Below are 16,087 nucleotides of genomic sequence, written 5' to 3' on the forward strand. Positions count from 1 at the left end.
AACGGACAAGCTCAACGCAATGTCTTCTCACTCTTCCTCACTGGGCCTCTCAATTCTAGGTTGATGCTAATGAATGCAAGTCTGCCACTGACATTATCTGCTGGTACCGTCTGAGGTGGAGGGAATGAGTTTGGCACGGTAAGTGATAGCCTCGCTGACTCCTGTGGAGAACTACAAAGACAGACTGCATGCCTGGAAGGAAAAGCCAATACCTGTGTGCTTCCACAGGCCCTCCGTTCATTGGCTGTGCCGGACTAGAGTGGCTTAAAGAGAGAATGAACGACAACGAGGAATTAAGGGGGATTATGGGCCAGTCTGCGCTGTAATGAGCCCGAGGTGAGGTGGGTTCTAGCCAAAGTCTGAGCAGGACTCTCATTGATGTCTACTACACACAAAATTGCAAATAATCTGCAGACATCCTTCCAGATGTCCCCTTGAATTTCCTGCGGCTTAAGACAAATCGAAAGTGCTTTGAAAGTTTTGATAATCAAATAGCAAGTTTGATTGAAACCTTGCACATGGAAGAATGTAGCGTGCAGCCATCTAAAGATGTTTAACTTGTGCCCTAATGACAGTCATTCCATCTCAAGGGAATTTTACAGAGATTCAGGGTATACCTTCTCTTTCCAGACAGTAAAATACTGAATTTCAGAATATTAGAGTATAGCTATACATTTTCAATACAGTAAAACTTTAATATTGTGAAATATTATTACTTTTCTATTTTAAGCATCTTTACTCCAGTCTTAAGAGTCACATGATCCTTCAGAAATCATTCTAATAAGCTGAAATGCTGCTCACAACACTTTTTTTTTCAGGTATCTTTGTAAATAGAAAAACAAAATAACAGCATTTATTTCAAATAAAAATGTTAGAGATGTAGGCCTATATATACACACGTGTATATATACAGTATGCATACAGAATATTCAACTGCAACATGACGGTGGCAGTGAAAAGGAGGGCAATTATAGTTTAGACGCTTGCTGAAAATAGGCTGAAACCTCTAATGTGCAAATCAAAGGTGATGACAACATCCAGCATACAGATGTTCATTTCAAAGCAGCTGGCCAAGAAAATCATTTCCCCCGTTCCCATGGAAACCATACTGCAAAAGGTGTCTGTCTGTGAACTTCAGCTGGAAATCACAGAACCAGACGTGTCTGCGAAGATTAACCTCAGCAACAGAATTTGTTCTGTTTGCAAATTCCCTGTGAAACATGGAAATACTGATCAGCAGGAGTAGAAGGGAAATTGATTTTCATGTGTGTTATCATTTCTTTTTACAGCAGTACAGATGCAGTGTGAACTTTCTCCTGCTTTGCTGTGTCTGTATTCAATTTGCCTGCATTATTACTGAGCTTCTTTTTTTAAGCTTTTGTGAAACAAAGCTAATATGCATTATTAGAAAATTCCACACATTTTGAGGACCAGGGCACTTCTAGGCTATTCACAAATGAAAGACATAGCCTACCTTTCCATGCTTTTCTCTTCACCAAAGAGGTCCTTGTCAACCCACCCAAATGAAAGTCAACTCCAAGATATCTTTTAATCTGAGAGCAGGGACTTGTTCTTAAAAGACTGGTGACACTGCACTTGTGTGAGGACGGACTGCCCTCTATATGGCCCGATTGCTGATTGCTTTGCATTCACAACAGCTGTGGCTCCGCAGCAATTTCCAGTCGTCCATTATCTTTTCTGCTCAAACATTTGAAAAGGCAAAATTATTCCTTCTGAAACGCATTCTATTTTGTTAAAAACAGATGTTGGATGTTTTAGGCATCTGTGTGTTATTTGTTCAGTTTGAATAAATATCATACACTAATTTACAACAGAACTGCATCATCAACAACAAATTATAAACATGTAAATTTTAAATAATGGACATTTTTTTTAAGAACCTTTCATCATGAAACTACTGCTATATATAGCAGTAGTTTCATGATGAAAGGTTCTTAAAAAAATGTCCATTATTTATATTTATATTTAAATGTCCATTATTATATTATATATAGATAGATAGATAGATAGATAGATAGATAGATAGATAGATAGATAGATAGATAGATAGATAGATAGATAGATAGATAGATAGATAGATAGATAGATAGATAGATAGATAGATAGATAGATAGATAGATAGATAGATAGATAGATAGATAGATAGATAGATAGATAGATAGATAGATAGATAGATAGATAGATAATACAGATTATTGGCCACTGTGGATATATATACAGTGGCCAATTATCTGTATTATCTGTACAATATCTGTTAATATTCTTGTATAAATTTACCAATATATATATATATATATATATATATTGGTAAATGTATACAAGAATATTACAATCTATCTATCACTTTATGTCTGTCTGTCTGTCTATCTATCTATCTATCTATCTGTCTGTCTATCATTCTATCTATCTATCTATCTATCTATCTATCTATCTATCTATCTATCTATCTATCTATCTATCTGTCTGTCTGTCTGTCTGTCTGTCTGTCTGTCTGTCTGTCTGTCTGTCTGTCTATCTATCTAATCATGGACAAATTATAAATGTAGATTTGAAAGGAATGGACATTTTTGTGATAAGCTTTCATCATGAAACTACTGGTGTTTCATGATGTATATATATATACATCATGAAACACCAGTAGTGTATATATATATATATATACACTACTGGTGTATATATATATATATATATATATATATATATATATATATATATATAGTAAGGTTTCATCATGTAACTACTAGTGTGTGTGTGTTTATGTGTATATATATGTACATTTAAATTATAATTTATAAATATAAAAATAATGCTTTCTATCTTCCAGTACAAAGCGTGATGATGGTCGCTCAAAAATCTTACTGAAACATGTTTTTGTGCATGCATTTCTATCTCACAGCGGTGTTAGTGTTGCATCGCTGCATGTATTTATGTATTTATCCATTGAGAGGCACACAGCATGACCTACAGCCCCGCTCAGAGCATCTTGGGGGCTGGTATTCCCCCCGGGCCTCTCATCTTTTACTGTGCTGTGACAGAAAATGGAGGCAGCGAGCGCAGAGTGCTGCATTAAAAACCCTTTACCCATTGGTGATTTATAAGCGTCCGCCCAGCCAAGCCCACAACGCCACACCATCTTTCCTGCAAGAGGCCATTTGTGAATCTCAGCTCCGGGGGGGTCGGGTGCTTCATCACAAAGACCCAACTTCACCATGAGACGGCTGCACGTCTAATTTAACATTTTAATAGTTATTCTCACCTATTCAATGGTGATGCAGTATTGGTGAAGTAGCTGAGCAAGACGAAGTAGTGCAATTATATGATATCCTCTCGTTGACACCATAGTCATGACAATGAATATTTGAATACGGCAATAGCAGAGATGAGGAAAGAACCAGGGATGTTTTTCATTAAATAACTGCACCTGGTAGAGTCTCAGGTCACCAGAAAGAAAAGTAACTCCCCAGAGATGGACTGGGCTCTGTGTCCTTGAGATGGGCCAAAATAAAGGAAAGATTTCATTCATACTAATTCTCAATCAATTGGGGTTTTCCCCCAAAAGCTTCGTTGGCCAAAATTGCGGTCACAAGTTCTGTTAACGAGGCATGCACCAAATCAGCATATTAGAATGATTTATGAAGGATCATGTGACACTGAAGACTGGAGTAATGATGCTGAAAATTCAGCTTTGACATCGCAGTAAAAAAGTATATTTTTAAATAAATATGTAATCAATTCCTATAAAAATAGGAACCATACTTTTTCAAAAACAAAGAATAATTGCTGGATTTTATTTATTTGTAATATATATATATATATATATATATATATATATATATATATATATATATATTCAAGTCTGACATTTGATTAAACAAACAAGGAATGTTGTTGTTTGCTTATGTAATGCCTGGTTTAGATTACACGATTTTGGCACGATCCGTTTGACGTAGGGTGTCGTGGGGATTTGTAAACGACAACGGGCGTCGGGACTGTATAGTGGGCGACAACCTATGTCGCGTCTGCGATGCTTCACGGCAAAAAGACTAGCATGTTTAATTTTTTTAATGGTCGTCCACGACATGTATGAGGTTGACCAATAGGAGCACAAGCTTTTCCGTATACAACTTTCAAAAAAGACAAAACTACGATGGTGCTAACGTTAAAACTAGAAGTAAAAAATATATAAGAAAACAATATTTTACCTCAAGTTCTCTTTGGAGGATTGACAGCCCATACTGTCCTCTTCGAGGACACTGACACCACACCGTGTATTTCTCACGCTGAAAAGGCAATGCCGAGCAATCCAGAAAGTCACTCGCTACAAGTTTTTCGCCTTCTCAATGACATCACGCGCGCCGTTAAACACGGCATGCGATGACTGGTCAGGAAGTAACGTGTAGTCTGACATGTGTCTTGTCCACGACACGACAAGATTTTAGGAGCCAAAATCGCGTAATTTGACACAGTGACTATCATAAGGCCACAGTCAGACTAATGAGTGACGTTACACATGATTCTCTGAGCAAACACAGCAAAGGTGTTACAAGCATCAGTTTCATCATGAATCGACTTCCATGATTAAGGATGTGTTTCAAAGGTAAATATCAACAAAATGACCATGAAACCAGTTTATTTCTGATGCTTTGTGGACAAAATAATGACTCATACACACAGATCAAGAGTCATATATTAGCTTAGATTCATTCAATGGACAGTTGAGGTCAATAAGAAACGAACAGCAAACTTAAAGCCCCCCTGTAGTCAATAATTGTATCCCTTAAAAATAATCTTTGATGTCCAAAATATTTCAATGTTTTTTTCCTTTAAAAAAAGCATACTTTTAAACAGTTTGAATGTAAATTTTGGTGATCAAGGATTCGTTTTAAGTCATTACAATCCTTGCTTCATGTAGTACACGCGGTTCTATGAATATGCAAATTAGCCCTGCCTCCACTCACTCAAACGAGCTCAGAGATCCACTTGTTGACGATCACATCTTGACGTGATTGGTTACAAGGTAGTTTGTAACGTCAGAAACGAACCGTGTTTTTGAGACTGTCTTTGGTTCACTGCAGTTTTAAGGAGAAAATACTAAGCAATGGTGTTGAATTTGTCTTAAAGCATAAAAACAACACATATGCATATAAACAACATTAAACACTTGATTTTCACCACAGGGAGAATTCACCGATTGACCGATTCAGGACAAACTATTTGTGGTTATAACAGATGTTTATATATATATATATATATATATATATATATATATAAGTAACACCAATTAATGAAAGTTTAACTGTTAATCTTTGACAAAGATTGTGACAACCAAATATACATATAATGGGGAAAATGCAAATACTATCCACGTTTATGCTTGAATAACGGTCCTTAATGTCATCATTTGAGATTTCCCCATCTCACAGATCTGAGAATCCTTGAGTGGTAAACAGGTTAGAGGGCAAAATGCATGTAATCCAAGTCCCATGTTTGGAAATGAGAGTCTTTTGTGTAGCACAGGCGTGCGCTGCACTGCTTTTGTAATTTACATATGGCTGTGCTCTTTGTAAATATGCAGGGAGGACTCAGACAGGCACTGCCAAAACACACAACCGCTCTCGGAGAATACAATGGCTGGCCTCTTGTTCAACATCTTTGCAATGAATAAATGAATAATGTTGCACCAGAAGAAATCTGCAACAGGCAGGACGCTGATATTCAGAGTTCCAATATGCATAACATGGAAATGTTTTGTGTTATACAATGAATGGCGGAGATAGAATGTTGGCCTCAGACTATCTACTGTAAACATCTTTTAGTAACTCGTTGAAATTATTAATAATGATTCAAACAAATAAGAAATAATATATATTGTTGACCTGTGACATTGACAGACCAACAACATACTCTCATTTAAAATATATATGTATTTATTTTATTAATACATGTTTATTTATTTATTTTATATATTTATGCTAATTTACAACATAACCATCTGTGAGCTGCATCATCATAAACAAATATGTAGATTTTAAATTCTGGATATTTTTTGTATAATGCTTCATCAAGAAGATAATGGTTATATATACACATGCGCGCACAGTACTGGTTACAATTTAGAAACATTACTTTTTATGTTTTTGAAATAAGTCTCTATGTTCAACAAGCCTGCATTTATAAAAAAAAAAATAATAATATTTTCAAATATTATTACAATTTAAAATAATTGTTTTCTATTTGAATATACTTTAAAATGAAAATTTCAGCATCATTACTCCAGTCTTACAGGATCCTTTATAAATCATTATTTCTAAAACGCTGATTTGGAACTCCATTATTAAACTCTATATACTCCCTTTGATACATTTTCAGGATTCATTGATGAATAAAAAGTTAAAGAGCCCCTATCATGGATTTTATATATATATATGGAAACAGTTCCTTGGACCTCATGATTCTCCTTTGCTCTGACATGCACTGTGTAGCTTTCCTAATCAAGTCCAAACAGTATAATCAAACACAGCTGGACTCAAATCTCAAGGATGATCAGAAGACATATAGACAGCACCTGAGTTAAATATATGAGTGTCACAGCAAAGGGTCTGAATACTTAGGACCATGTGATATTTCAGTTTTTCTTTTATAATAAATGTGCAAAAATGTCAACAATTCTGTGTTTTTCTGTCAATATGGGATGCTGTGTGTACAATAATGAGGGAAAAAACGAACTTAAATGATTTTAGCAAATGGCTGCAAAATAACAAAGAGTGAAAAATTTAAGGGGGTCTGAATACTTTCCGTACCCACTGTATGTTTATGTATATACTGTATCCCTAAAAGAGTCTGAAACAGATGGTTAATGAATAAATGAATATAGTCTCTGTTTAATAGAAACAGAAACTGGCTACGGTTAAAAAGGAACCCCTGATCACCTTTACATCATTCACTCATAATGTCAGCTCTATTTCTGAAAGCGTCCAAGTGCTCATAAAAATTCAGGCCTTGCAGCTTAAACTCTTTTTAAATTGTATTTAACGAGTTATGAAACATGACATGTTTACTGCGGTTGCCATAGAGTTGTTTCCCGTGTAAGAAACAATTAAATATGAATATTGTATAATGCAGAGTCTCAACCTCAATTCATGACGGTCCCAGCGGAACATGCTCTGGGAGTAAATTAAGAGAAGGATTTAGGTTTTGGCCTTGCTACTTCCCTTGAGCAGACATTGTGAGGAAAAGCAAATCCAAACTGGTTTACATTAATATTTACAGCAATGCTCTTAGCAGACACTCTCTGACCAGAAGCGACTTTCAAGAAGTTTCTACTATCCCCAAGAAGTAAAGACATATTTCAAAAGTCAATAAATCAGTGACAAAAGTGACATCTTAATGAATTAACTCTCAAAAACTGTTCACTACTTGCTTTTACTTCAAATGAACTTCATGTTTATGCATTTGCTTAAAGCACAAATGAAATGTGCATGCTGCTGTGTTTTGGTGCATTTCAACTTTTATCTGTCCATCTAAATCATAGTGAGCCGGACAAAGTGCGTGTATTTCACTTCAGTCACCATCCAGACCTTTATGACTTGCTTTATAGCAAATATTCATCTCTAGTGGATGTTTACATTGTTGTCTTTGTGATTACATAAAAACGGACATTTGTTTTAGCATCTCACTGTCTATGCATCTCGAACAGATTTAGCGTAATTCAAACAGACGGGTTTGACAAAGCATCTGCTATTTCAGCCTGCCCTCCCTTACACAGCTGAAATATCCACGACAGTTTGTTGATTTAAGGAACATAAAAGCTGAAAGTTAGAAAAGCCGCTTTCCTATTCAACAATCTGAAGAGTGAACTTATGACTGAAGCATAACAGGCATTTTATATAACAAAAACTGGAACTTTATGCACAATTCCGAAAGCTAACAAAAAGAAAAGATGTAATATCAAATCTAAAAAAAAAACTGCCTTGCTGTTCTTTAAACATCGTCAATGCCTCAGGTGTTCAACAATTCACGGCGTTCTTTAGATGTATGGCCTCAACTAAAATGCATTGAACATCAGCGGAGAAGTATTGTTTTGTTCGGGAGAAGGAAATAAGACATTTCTCTGTGAGGGATGGTATCACACAACTAGTTTTATCTGTCTTAAGCAATAGTGTCTCCCAACCTTCATCTCAAGCCATCTAGGAGGTGAGCATATCAGAAAACAGAACAGAACAATCTGCCTGGGAAGTCCCAGCGGGTTCCAAGCAGCATCTTTTTTTGCGAGCATTTGTTTCAGAGCCGTAGCTCTCTGGCTTATTTAGACATCTCCCAGGTCTCCTTACTCTCCCATTCCTTAGATACTTGTGTTTGTTGAGCACATCGCCTACGTGGATGGATTTTGGCAATGTTATGAGCTTATTTCACTCTCAGGACGGAATAATTATTCTCTCTCTTCAGCTTTCCTCCATATTTGTCCGCTGTGTGCTGTTGGGGGAAATATTATATGTTGTATTGAAGTCTCAATGAGTTCTCTCATCAGCTTTAAACATGTTTTTATCTGGCCTTTTTTGCATTAATGTGAGAGGTTTGGATGTTTTCTGAGAATGATTTGAAGAGTTCAGATGCAAAAGCCTCTAAATGTCATTTGAAATGTTCTTCTTTAATGATGATTTTTGTCAAACTTGTATATTTAAGTTCAGTGATTTCACTTAAATGGCAATGATAATTACCTATTAATTGTTATTGAAGTGAAATTACTGAACTTAAATATACAAGCTTGACAAAAATCATCATTAAAGAAGACAATTTCAAATGGCATTTAGAGGCTTTTGCATCTGAACTCTTCATTTGGACTCAAACTTGCGATCTTGCGAGAACACAATAACTTCATGTTGTGAACACTATTTCACTATTACTGCTAAAAAAAAGAAAAGGTTAAACTTATGGTTAACTTTTAGCTTCTTTGTAACTTAATAACTAAACATTTATTAGAAAATGCATATTTTGAGTTCAACATCTTATAGCAGCTGAAGTCAGACACAAAAGCACTTCTGATGAATACAAATTGGAATTAGAGAGCTGATCTATCTCTGTGTCGCAAATGCAGAAATGTTCTATTAATACGAGGCCTCTACAGTCAGGCCAGCATAAATTATTAGCAATTTTGTTCCTCGAATGTGAACACACACATCTGGTGGGACTGCTCAGGTGCACATGGTAAATGAAGCACAGGTGTAGGGAACTGAGCTAGTTTATGAATCAAAGAACAAACTAAAATAGCCCTTGAGATCACTGCTGAGAGTAGGAGATTAAAAAAGAGGAAAGATTAAAGGAGGACATCATATAGAAATCTATGAAAGAAACAAGCATGCAAGAAAACAAATAGATGGGATTGATGGATGGATAGGGTGGACTTGATTTCACCAAGTACATGTTCCTGAGACCATGGAACAACATTCAAATCAACCAATTTGACAGACAGGTTAGATTTTTGGACAGGAATGTTGTTCCACAAACAATTTGTTGATCAAGGATCTGTCTATCTATTTTATCTATCGTCATTTTTCCAAGCAAGACGTTTTACTTGGAAAAATGCCAGTCGATAGATTAGACAGACAGATATATTCTAGATAGATGACAGACAGACATATTCTCAATAGATCGATAGATAGAGATGGACAGACATGTTTGTGGCACCAATGTGTGTTCTATGTTACATTTCTAAGCTTATTTTCAAATTCTGGGATGACGCTTTTATTTGGGGGATATTAATATTTGCTAAAGTAAATTAGGAAACGTGCGAGAATGATACATTCCCATGTGCAGAATTTAATTATAATTGAATCAGTTTAATATGAAAGACCTGAGTTCAGGGACTAAATACATGAATTAGTATTCTACACTTGGGATTTCAGTGGCAAGAGAGACAAAGATCCAATCATTTTTTATTCAGTTTACTGTCCCCAGACCCAACAAATGGCTTGAGAAAATATCAACCGTAAATGTGTCAATAAACATTAGCATGCGACACATCAGCTGCATATCATCTCTTCGACTGTATAAGAAATACCATTAGAGGCATGGACAGATTTAATTGTCTGTTTGGCTGATGTGACAAGTACTCGAAGAAATATCAATGATATAAACATTTGAATAAATGCTATACTATTCACTAATAATCTTAAACACTTTCAGATGTCAAAAAGAACGTATTTAGTGACAATTATGAACTCTGAATAGCTTTTACGAGGACAAGCGGACTCAAATATGTCCTCTCTCGCTCCAGTGCAAAACAATGGAACAATTTACAAAAATCACAATGCACACAGAGCTACTGGGATCGGTCCGAGTCTTAAATGTCAGCAAACAACTGTGGAAAGATAGAGAGAAGGTGTGGGGAGAGGGCAGAACTGAAATGCCTTCTGCTATTGTTCTTCCAAAGGTCAAACCCTATCCAATCACAGAATAGTGTGACCCTGGCTATACGCAGCAGCAAGATACGGGAATAATTCTAGGAATGACATCCCAGTGTAATCAACAGTGTAGGAATAAACAATATGGCAAAATATGCAAATAATGATTCGGATGGGCTAAGTCGTAAACTATTCATAGGCCTTGGAGAATTATTTTCTAGTAACACTTTATTTCGATGGTCCCTTTTGAACATTCTGTTGACTACATACAACTAGATTGTCTGCTTATTATCTGCCAACTCGCTAACATGTCAGCTTATTCTAAACGTCTACTAATACTCTACGAACATACACGTACAACGTTACTTGTAGTTAACGAAATGCAATAAAGTGACCATCCAAATAAAGTGGAACCACTAATGGGAATGGGAAAGTTAGCTGCAGTTGGACTGTGTAGAGGAACTGCTTGAGAGATTGAAGAAAAAGTGCAGTCTGGTTTGTTTTTAAAAACAAGTTAACGTGCAATTTGCTACAATCAGCCAAACCTTTTTGTGTGCAAGCTTCAAAAAATGACTAGAGTAGCAAAAATATGCAAAGTCCTTTTTTTCTTTGCTAGATGATCTGCTTGGTAGATTGATGAATAATCCATTATCTCTTCCAGGGGAGAAGCTTAGACAAATATTACCTGCAGAAAGGCTCTTGAGATTGACACTTCTAGAGATAATCCATTGCATCTGGATAAAGCCAGATTACAACCAAATAACATGTAAAGGCATACCATGTGAAATTAAAAATGTTCTCAGTGTGGATTTAGGGATAATGTGACCTCTTTCGTAGCTCATTGGCAGCATGAGCTCAGCGTAAGAATGGAGAGGCTCCTCGAACTTACGTCTTTTACTTGTGCAATAATATGGATGTCAGTGAAAATGGAAAGAAACAAGTGACGCCAGGCACAGAAGTGGTTTGCAGATACAGTTTTTAATGTATCACAACAATGAGCAACAAACATACTTGATGAACTATTTCCAGAAGAAGTTGTTCAAATACCATCTACAATAAACGTCATTTCAACTATGACAACAGGTCTGTGACAAAATAAAAAAAGTTTCAAAACCATGTTATTACCGTAATACGGTACAGCTGAGACCTCAAACATTACAGTAACAAAAACTAATGAGACTACTCTCTATATATAAAACATCAATAACATTTTTGGTTTAGTTTATTTAAAGTTTTCGCCATAGGGGCATCTTTTTTTATTAAAACCTTGGGGTGCATTTTCTATGTTACCCAGGCGTTGAAAGTACGTATTGTGTAGAATATGATTACGCCTTGATCATCCCTTTGATATCCAGAAGAACAATCCTAAAATCAACCTTTAAAAGGTTGTCCTCCTATGCTTGACACTATCCATCCGTAGAAAGGTTTTTTGGCTGCTGTGCAGTTGCAACATTTATGTACAATTACATTTTTGGACCATCCTTTGTTTTTTTTTTTTTTTGTATTTTTTTTTGTTTTTTTTTGGTTTTGTTTGTTTGTTTTTTTTCTTCTTTTTTTTTTTTTTGCTTTACCAGTCCTTTGTGTGGGAAGCATTCTGGTCCAGGCTAACACCTTAGCGCACGGTGCTAGCTGACAGCTCAGTCTCTAAATGCTGTTCCACATTCAGGGAAAGGCAAAAGCAGAGTTCTAAAAGCCTTTGGAATCAGGACAGTCGCTCATATTTTGGACAGAGGCAGGATTGCACCTTAGGAGGCCAAGATGTCTCTTGTGAAACACAATCAAAAAGTGTCTTCAGGATTAAAATAAGCGTTAAAATATTAAAATTCCAAATAAGAACATTAAAAAGTACACAAAAAGGAGAATTAAAAACTGTGACATTTTACCTTTAACAGAAAAAAAAAACACCTGTACAGCAATAAAAAGTAAAATGAAATGTTACTTAATTTCATCGTTTGAAACAATTTTTAAGCATGATTTGATTTAACCTGTCAAACAGTTGCATTACATGCTACTTGTTCATCTCAGAATAGGAATACCAAAAGCAATACATTTTTGCATTTCTTCATATTAATAAATTTGTACCATGCACAGCCAACTACGAATATGTACAACAGTTTAGCTTTCTTTGTTCACGAGCCTTTTACTTTCATACATTAAGCCTTCTGTTACTTTGGAATGAATCACATTGTCCAACTGTTATGAAACCAGAAAGTGATTCGTAAAAATTAAACACCCTTGACAGCATTCACATTCTTTAAGTTACACAGCCAAAAACAAAAGAAAACAAAAGAAAAACAAAGTAATTCATGATGAATCAGTATTCTGTCTGGTAGGAAGCTGAAATGTATGGCAAGCAATAAAAAAAACCCAAAAAAACGTAAAAACAAAAACATTACACAGTAGCAGCATAACGTCATAAGATAATACTTTGTAATCCAAGTATCACTAAATATGATGGGAAATGGTCTATGTTCATGACATTAACAGAAGTGCCCAGAGTAGAATGGAAGAAACAGCCAACCCACTATATGGCAGTGTATAGGGGTAACACTGTGTTCAGTCCTACAGAAGTACAAGAAAAAATATTTTCATTTTATAAAACAAATGCTTTGTCCCCCTTTTTAAAAGCAGCTTTCTTGTTTAAAAGAAGCAAATGTTCATACCATTTTTTCCAACACATTTTGTCCAACTTGCACTTTTTCAGTTTCAAGTATACAGTACTATTTTCATGGATGCACCAATTGTTAAATGTCTCTGGATTGTTAGGTGTGAAACGTCTAACAAATGAGGACCAATCTGCTGCTGAACTACACACAAATAATAATTAAAACAAACAAACAAACAAATAAACACTGAAAAATTATATCTATTAAATTAAGATATGGCCTACCTCAAATAATAATAATAATAAAAAAAAATGAAATCAAATAAGTGCACTATAGTCCAGACACAAGCAAGTACCGTACCAGTATAGCAATTCACAAATGAAAAAATGTCCTATTCACATAATCTTCGAAGAGTCTATCAAAACTAGAATTATTACCTCTTCAGAAAAGGGTGTGATGAGAGGTAAAAGAAAGAAGGTAAGAGTTGGCACAGATTATTAGTATATTCTACAAGAAAAAAGGGTGTTGTATATAAATACAGCTTGTGGCAATACAAACTGGCAAACACAGGGGCATACACATGACTTCACCATTCTAAATTCCCTCAGTGGTAAAAGCATACTCTCTCGCAGGGCAAACTAAAAGGATATGCGCGTTGTCCAGTAACAGTTATATTGTCTCTTGGTACACTACACACATCAAGGAAATGCCTCCAATAAAGCTTGACATGTTTTGGTAAAAGCCATTTATAAGCAGGCTTCGTTGCTGTTTCAACAAATGAGAAATGTTATGTTCTGACCTGAGAATTTAAAGCTACTGAATTACACCTAACTAAACTAAGAGAAATTCTCTTTGAAAGTTCTGGATCATTATCCCATACAGTACATGCTAGCATTTGGAAATCAATCCAGCTGAGGTGCAATTTGCTATCGTGAGAATTTTTGGCTTGAATCAAGCTCCAAAAGAACTTGTGAGAGTTTTCCTATTCCATGTTTTTTTGTATACAATATAAGCTCAGTCAAGCATCTGCAACAGTTCTGTCCATAACAAAAATCAATCATTTTCTTGCCAGCATATCAATATGGGAAAAACAATCCTGAGTCAATCTTTTGGTACTGTAATTTTTTGGGTTAGAGAAACTTTGGAACTGCAGTTAAAAGTCTTTTTTTTTTCTTCCGTTTAAGCAAGGGATCCGTTTTCACTCCTACACACTGAACATATCCATTCTGATACTACTGAAATTGCCATCTAGGCCTGACGCTGCCTTAGCCTTGACTTCCAACGTGTTATCTAAGTCATCCAGCTTCTGGCTTAACTCACTGTCAGACTCATCTGAACAGCTTTCGGTGGGTAGTGAGGTTTGAACCCCTGAGGTGCTGCACGAAGTTGAGGTAACCGTTGAAGGCAAGGAAAGGGGAGGAGGAGAAGCAGATGGGCAGGAAGCAGCTTTCCTGGCTGAGGCCTGGAAAAGAATATTTGGCCAGGACTTCATGGACAAGTGAGAGAGATGAGGCAAGGTGTTATTAGAAGAAGCTGCAGACTGCGAGGTAGATGTGGTGTTAGGACAAGGGGAGCAGACTGAGTGAGGTAATAATCTAGCATGCTCTTTGGCATTTCTCATTGCTTGTTTGATTGTTTTCTCTTTGTGCAAGCTCGACTGAAGGTGTTGGCCAAGTGCTTCGTTCCCACTGACGGACACGTTGCAGGCTATGCAATTGTACTTGCTTACGGCCTTGCGAAGCACTGTCTCTTGTGGATCAATAAAAGGGTGTCCAAAGTAACAGAAGGACTTCTGGTGGCGAGCTGCTGAGTCTTCATCAGCAAAAATCATCTGGCACTTTCTGCATATAAACTCGTGTTTGATGGACGGAACGATAAACGCATCAGGAAAGCTTGAACTTTTGGTATTCGTTTGGGGTTCTTCATTTGTGCTTTCTGTTGAAGAGCCTTTATCATCCTTAGTTCCAATAGCCTCTTTTGGTTTGAGAGAGTTGCTCTGTGCACTTGTTGACTTAATAGTGGGCGTTTTCTGCTGTGTTTCACTTTGCCTCTGCTGCTGATGCTGCTTCTGTAAGGAATCCTGGAGGGACTGCTGGTACTGTTGGTACTGCTGCAACAGGGCAGTTGGTGAAAGCCCAGCGATAGCCTGCGGCATTGCAGGGCCGTAGGGGAATAAGTTCTCCATTCCACACAGAGGAGGGAAGTATCCCCCCTGTACTCCACCAGGGAGCTGGGGCGAGAAGCAAGATGCAAAGCCAGGGATGAAATAAGGCAAGAACTGTCCCCCTAAGAAGGAGCCTGGGTCACCAGCAATGGCATTCTGAAGTGCTTGCAGTTGTGCTGGGTCCATCTGAGCCTCACTTCCCAATTTTCCTAGCACTGAAAGTGTCGGCGAGGGCTTTTCTCTTCTCTTCACAATTGGGGTCTCGGGACGGGCAGTGTCGGCTTCTCTTTCTTTCACCTTGGTCTTCACTAGCTTCTTGTCTTTCTCTGATTCTTTTATGTGCTGCTCAGTCTGATTTGCTGCCAAAGGAGTGGGAGGAGGAGGAAGTGCAGGGGGCTGAGGAGGAGGAGGGGGAGGTGTCTGAAGAAGAGTCTTGGTTGGGGTACTGCTGAGAGACATGGCAGGAGAAGGGGTGGCTGGAGTAGGGAACCCAAGCATGCCAGCACCAGGAGACGCTAAAGCTGAAATACAGTAGTATAGATAATATTGAAATATTTGACTGCAGAATCACTCCTTATCTTAGCAAGACATTATTTTGGGGCTCTCCCTCTGATATGGAACAAAACTGTTACAAGCAGTGTATCAAAAGAAGAATACAATAAAAAAAGGAAAGAAAATATGCATAAGTATTACAGCAACTGAACTTTAGGGGTTACAGCCAAACTCAAAGTATAGTGTTCCACATTTTTACAGTAAATACATGCATTAAATGTATTTACGAATTAGTGAACGACAAAGTCCTTCAAAGGAGGCAAATGGGGCAGTAGCACTAAGTGCATTTAATGTATTAACTGTTCATTAAGATACTGCACTGTGTTTTTTGTCATACTGACTCA

The 16,087-nt window shown here is 36.8% G+C and overlaps 1 protein-coding gene across 4 annotated transcripts in view; it reads right to left on the bottom strand.

Moving 5' to 3' along the window:
- Positions 1–11,380: 11,380 nt before the first annotated feature.
- zfhx4 (zinc finger homeobox 4) overlaps positions 11,381–16,087 on the bottom strand; it is a 74,609-nt gene continuing 69,902 nt past the window's right edge. For all 4 annotated transcript variants that reach the window (XM_039667063.2, XM_039667064.2, XM_039667061.2 and 1 more), the window contains one exon: positions 11,381–15,712. In XM_039667063.2, the coding sequence (XP_039522997.2) occupies positions 14,232–15,712 (1,481 nt within the window). In that variant the 3' untranslated portion in view covers positions 11,381–14,231. The remainder of the gene's footprint in view (positions 15,713–16,087) is intronic.

This window comes from Pimephales promelas, chromosome 22 (assembly GCF_988280905.1).
Source record: "Pimephales promelas chromosome 22, fPimPro1.hap1.1, whole genome shotgun sequence".
Taxonomy (NCBI): domain Eukaryota; kingdom Metazoa; phylum Chordata; class Actinopteri; order Cypriniformes; family Leuciscidae; genus Pimephales; species Pimephales promelas.